The 5,775-nt window shown below is 37.5% G+C and overlaps 1 protein-coding gene across 1 annotated transcript; it reads right to left on the reverse strand.

Moving 5' to 3' along the window:
* Positions 1 to 1,584: 1,584 nt before the first annotated feature.
* Positions 1,585 to 5,433, reverse strand: LOC149925382 (muscle-specific protein 20-like). The gene is made up of 4 exons (XM_090160455.1): positions 5,252 to 5,433; positions 3,315 to 3,439; positions 3,045 to 3,249; positions 1,585 to 2,084 (listed from the first exon to the last, which is right to left on the reverse strand). The coding sequence occupies exons 1-4, from the start codon at positions 5,300 to 5,302 to the stop codon at positions 1,905 to 1,907; spliced, it is 561 nt and encodes a 186-aa protein (XP_090016581.1). The 5' UTR covers positions 5,303 to 5,433; the 3' UTR covers positions 1,585 to 1,904.
* Positions 5,434 to 5,775: the final 342 nt, after the last annotated feature.

Here is a 5,775-nt window from a genome sequence, read left to right on the forward strand (position 1 = left end):
TGGGGATTGTGTGTAAAAACAAGCATTTGGCTGTTCTCTAACCTTCCGTCAGAACCCCCAGCCCTTGGCCCAAGTTTACAAAATGATAATAGTGGCCCTGAAATAGAGCCACTTCTCTTAGTTCCTGGGTTTGGGGGAATCGAAGGTCAAACGAGTAAGTCAAAACTGGAATTCAAACCGACTTAAGCTGGGATTTAAGATCTATCGGGACGGTGGCCTAATCAGGTCATTAGGGTCGTAATTTTCAGATAACTGTAGATAATCAGTTAGTCACATAAGTTTAATCATTTATATTTCCCTTACCAAACACTTTCATCTCAAATTTTATCTGATTCATTATATCAAATAAAAATAAACGGTATTTAAAGAATCTGCTCATATTCAGAATAGTTTCAGTATTTTGACCAATATGAACGGATCTGATAATACCCGAACCTAAATACTAAAAATCGGATATCTGATTTATCCTAGTTTTTATGCTCGGGGTAAATAACGCAACTGCTATCATAGGGGATTGCATGGGATTAATTTAGAGTCAATTTTGCAGCCGATTTATGACTGAATGTATTTGTCTTCAACAGTTTTGCAGTACGTGGTTCAGAATTTCCAAGAGGAACATTCGCCAGCACCAAGTTTTCTGGTCGAAGAAATGGAAACAATGATACATTACAGTTCAGATAGCAAACAATTCTGCGATTACCAAGACGAAATACTGGGCACTAATGATTTAACGTCAATTCAGAAACTACCGGATATTCAAGAAGAAAACGTGGCGGAAAATTCTTCTGTTCGAACATTGATTGACGACCCGAACACTGCCACACTAGCAAACTAGCGTCGAACTTCGCGAATCAGAGTTTAAGGAAATCACGAAAAAGCTGTGTCTATAGAGAATAATACCTACCTGAAACGCGTACGGATAACTTATAGTATTTTAACAGTAGTCTTATTGTGCACAGACTGTTTTATCTACACGTTCTTTGTACGCGTTTACTAGCGTGGGCTTAACCTTTTTATTTTTTATCTCTATAGTATGTGAAAGTACATTTTTCGAAAAATAATTCAAAGTAGGTGATGGCTTCAAAGAAATCCCTTTAATTTTTTTCCGTTTTACACCCAAAAAAGACCTCATAAAGTATTGCCCCCTATCGTTGCTGCAGCGCCAAATATTTTAAATTTCTCACCAGTTGAAGTAACTGTTGAAAAATACTTAATCTACTACAATCTCTGTTTATCAGTGTGTACGTTTTCATAAATTAATTTGTTTTTGTTCAATCGAAAATTTTTTGCTATAATTTAAGGAATACTATTGGACTCTATAGAAGCCTCGGTTATAAGTTCAATTGGACTTAATAAACTAAAATGTGCTTCATCGGTCGTACCATGCAGATCTTACTTTATAGCCACCACTTGATTTAAAAGAGTGATTTCGTTGACACTTGAGGATATCGCTTTCCATCATGTATTTTCATACCGACGCTTTGTGACGTCACCCGTTAGCTATGCCGAAAAGGACTCAAAATGGCCGACTATGTAAAAGCAAAGTTTTAAATTCTTCCGTAAATTAAAATAATACGTAACATAGTGGTCGAAATATATTTATTTCGCTTTCAATTTGACGTTTTTCAAGCATTACAGCCACTTTCTATACAAAATAGAAATTAATTACAGTCGTCAATCGGGATTGGTAAACATGGTTGGTTTTTTTTACAATTTGGATAGATGGAGTTGTTAGGAAGGAAATATACCATGAATTTTAACATCAATTGAATTTCGATGGTAAATATAAATAATAACGTGTATGGATTTAAATATCAAAAATTATCGAATAACATTTTCATCCATTTCGAAATAAAAATTTAAAAGGCCAGCATTCGGGCCCTCCCGTCCCTTCGGCGAAGGTATTACATATGTCTGGTGTTGCCGAAGTTGATACCGCTGGCGTTGGCACCTTCGTTGGTTCCGTATTGCAGGTTGATGATGCCTTCACCAGCGCGAAGTTGCTCTTCGGTGAATTGCCTCTTGTTCTCCTCGGATGGCTTAGGTCCTAAGAAGGGACCTTTGAATTCTGGGTGGGTGTAGCACTAGAGGGAAACCAAATGAAATAAGTTCCACATCTTGGTAATTCTATAGCTATATGTGTCGGCCTCATAAATCCCACCTTTGAGCAACAAACACAGCACCCCACATAAGGAGACCGCAACCCGTCAAAAGTCGTGCATTTTGTTGTGTACATTTTACATTGGTTAGACACAGCGCCTGCTGCCGTCGGAAGGGGAAAATTCCGAAATTGTCTTCCCCATTTCCGTAAAACGCTCAGCGTAAAAGCTCTCCCAATGAAGTTTGTACACAACACGGCGTTAGCGTGTTTAAAGGCTAGCTGCGTTCTCCTTGTGTTTGTTGCTCCTAGATCCCACTAACTTCATTAACTCTAGAACTAACAATATTACAAAATCAAGCGGATGTCTTTTGAATGTATATGACTGCATTTTCTAGGAGTTTAATTGAATTTAATGAGGGACCCCAATTACCCCGGATAGGTTTGTGTTTAAAATGGTAACTCATTTAAGGAATCATCATAAACCTATTATAAAGCTTATGTCTATAGAAAATACGTTTCTCTAGAGAAATCTAATTTAACACGAATTTTTTCCAGATGGCGCCAACCAGGCTGAATCGTTGAAATTTAAAGTTATCTTAAAATCGCAAAACGCTTTTGTATTTTAGTTTAGTCCTAAATTACCTAAATTGAACTTTTGTTTAAAGATTAAAAAAAAGTTTGATTTGTAATAAGTCGAAATTAATTTGTTTCCTTCCTTCACAGCGTACCTTAGGACAAAGTCAGCTAGTGACTTTTAATCCCTTTAAATTAGGAGGCCTCGTTTAAAATGCGTAGGAGGGTGGTGGTTAGTCCTTCATGGCCATTACTATTACAGTTAGCCTCAAAAAGGTAGACCTCTTTGCAATTTTTCCCGAATCCTTCCAAATGAAGGAAGGAATCGAAATCAGCGAGCAGCTCGTTTCCCGATGAAATGTCGACTTACTGTTCGTCCAAGGGCGCAAATACACTGGGCGACTTGCGGGATATTCCTCCTTTCGTAAAGGTCGACAGTTTGGAAGACATCGATATCGGGTACTCCGTAACGCTTGCAACCTTCTTGGAACTTGTTGATGTTCTCCATCATCTTGAACTGTCCGCCTTGAGAGTTGATCTTCGACACGGAGCCGGGCATCAATTTGTTCATGACTCTAACATATTTTACATTTTACGTGAATACAACGGTACTTATGTTAATTAAGTGGTAAAAGCTCACTTGCACAGGATGATTCCGTCACGGAGGACCTCTTCGAAGCTTCCGGGTGGAAGTCGCTCTCCGAGGATTTCCTCGATCCACATCAAAATTTCGGCTTCGAGCTGGGCATCTCGCTTACCGGCAAGCTGAAATAACGCACACATTTTTGGAATGTCAGGATTTCGCTACGACAAATTAACCCTTTCCCAAATACAAATATTAAAAACAAATTCGTGCTCAATTTTCCAATAACAATGAATGTCGTGATTGCATGTATTATTGAAATTGAACACTAACGTTATTATATTTATTTTCAAATTATTTCATTTTTATTTGGTATATCTTTCGCTGGTCAAAGACAAAAAATTAGGCATTAAATTTTAAATACAAATCTTTTATTCAAAGTCATCTGATCTTAGTCAAGTTTGGCTAAGATCAGAGTGTATTAATTAGCTTCTTCGTTAACGATGAAGAAAACCATTTTTCAATTAAAAGATTAATATAAATCTACACATAAATGTTTTAATTACGTTTCTCAAAAAGTATGTTATCAAATTACTCGAAGCACTATAAAGTTATATGAATATTGGTAAAATCACATAAATCTAGCTTTGGTTTTTGCTTCACTTAACCCCACCCAAAAATGGTTTTCAGTTTTTTAAGTTCATATCGCTCGTCCAAAAATTAGATATAAACTTAGTCTTTTCTTCAGAATTGACTGTAGCCAAAGTGTAAACAATCAAAATAGATTGATGCATATTTTGTATAAGGAAAACGTCTCCAATGTTCGTTCCTGTCCGGATAGTGGGGAGCTGATGGAAGGGGAGATTTCTATCGAAGGATATATATTTAGCTTTAAGTAGACTCGCTCCGGCGCCCTTAGAACAGCTGACGATTATAAGCTAAAATTGGTCTCAGGGTGACGCCTGAAAAGTCTCAAGTTTCGCCTGGCGCTCCAGGTTGATAATGTACACCACCGTGATTGTAGGTCATCCCTTTTGGCTAAGACTTCCTTCGGGATAAGTAGGCTGGCTTTTTGTTTATGTTACTTCGAAGAGTTATCTACATTCTGGCAGCTTTACGACTCGTACGTCTGCGAGTGTCTACATGACACTATTCGAAGCTGTAGCCTTCCCTCGCCTCCGTATTTCAGTTATATTTATTTGAGTAACCAGTGACGGTGACTATCGATTGCGCGCTAGTAATACATAATTTTAAATCAATTTAAACATGTTGTGTTATATTATTTCTTAGATTATTTTGACTTAACCGTTTTTCATTAATATTCTCATTCAGTGGACATCGGGATCAAAATAAGAGCGTTATTTTCCGTGATTATAGGCATGTAGCAAATTGGCTAGGAAGTGACATCATGTCAATCCAAAATGCGCATTGCTGTTATTTTCCGATCCATGGATAAAAAAGTGATAAAAATCAGAGCCTTCCAAGTACGCCACTGTAGCTAATCGTGTAATTTGTTTTTCGGGTTTATCGGACACCCTGACATTAGACAAATTAAATGTTACGGGGCAAAACACGGGTTGCTTATTTATTTCAAGCAACAGGGAATTCTTCCCAATTAGTTAGAAAAATTCTTGACTAGGCGCGGATTTGACTATTAAGATTTTACTATATTTTGGTACTGACAATTTTTTTTTTTAGAATTTATCAATCGTTGCCAAATACAGAGAACAATCACGATATGAAGGGTGTTGTAAAATACAATAATATATTTGTTCATTTAAATACTGCATTTATAATAAAATATAATCGAATTTTAGTTAAAATAATATACAAAATTCTTAAAGAATAAAAAAAAATTAATTCGTTTGTTAACATTAAAAAATTATTTGAAAAATATCCATTCTTTTGTAAATATCTATTGTAAAAATAATTATATTTTCCCACGATATTGAGAATTAGTTTTAGTATTATTATCAAAATGAACGCTTGGTTACCTTGTTGGCAACTTGGGCGCTGAGTCCGTAAGACGCTCCTCTGTTGGACATGACGATTGTAGGGTTGAGATTGCTTCGAACTCCGAATGGAAATCACCAAAAGACGCGAATAAAGCGAACACTGCTGAATCCGCTAGTCTGACCGATTCCGAACTGGGGCTAAAATGTAAAGAGTGGCGCTTCTAGAAGATTCGCTTTTGGATACGACGCCGCTGAACGTCCAAAAATAGCGCCACTCACCCCTCTTTTTTTCCGGCCCAAACTCCCTCTCGCGTATTTTTTATACGCTTGGAGCTGATGGCAGCGGTGACTTCGAGCCGAGTTATTCGCACCCCCTCAAGCGCCATCAGAGCCACGAGTTCCCCGTCGTCATCTTTCTCATCTTTTTTCTCTTTCCGCTCTTTTGAGTTCTTCACGCAGCCACCTTCTTCCCAAAAATCGTGACGTCACCTTTGCTTCCATAACGGGGCTTGATTTGGATGCGCTCTAGGTTCGGTTTACAGGGACCAGGAACCTACTGACAA

Source organism: Leiobunum rupestre, chromosome 10 (assembly GCF_980474605.1).
Source record: "Leiobunum rupestre chromosome 10, qqLeiRupe1.1.hap1, whole genome shotgun sequence".
Taxonomy (NCBI): Eukaryota; Metazoa; Arthropoda; class Arachnida; order Opiliones; family Sclerosomatidae; genus Leiobunum; species Leiobunum rupestre.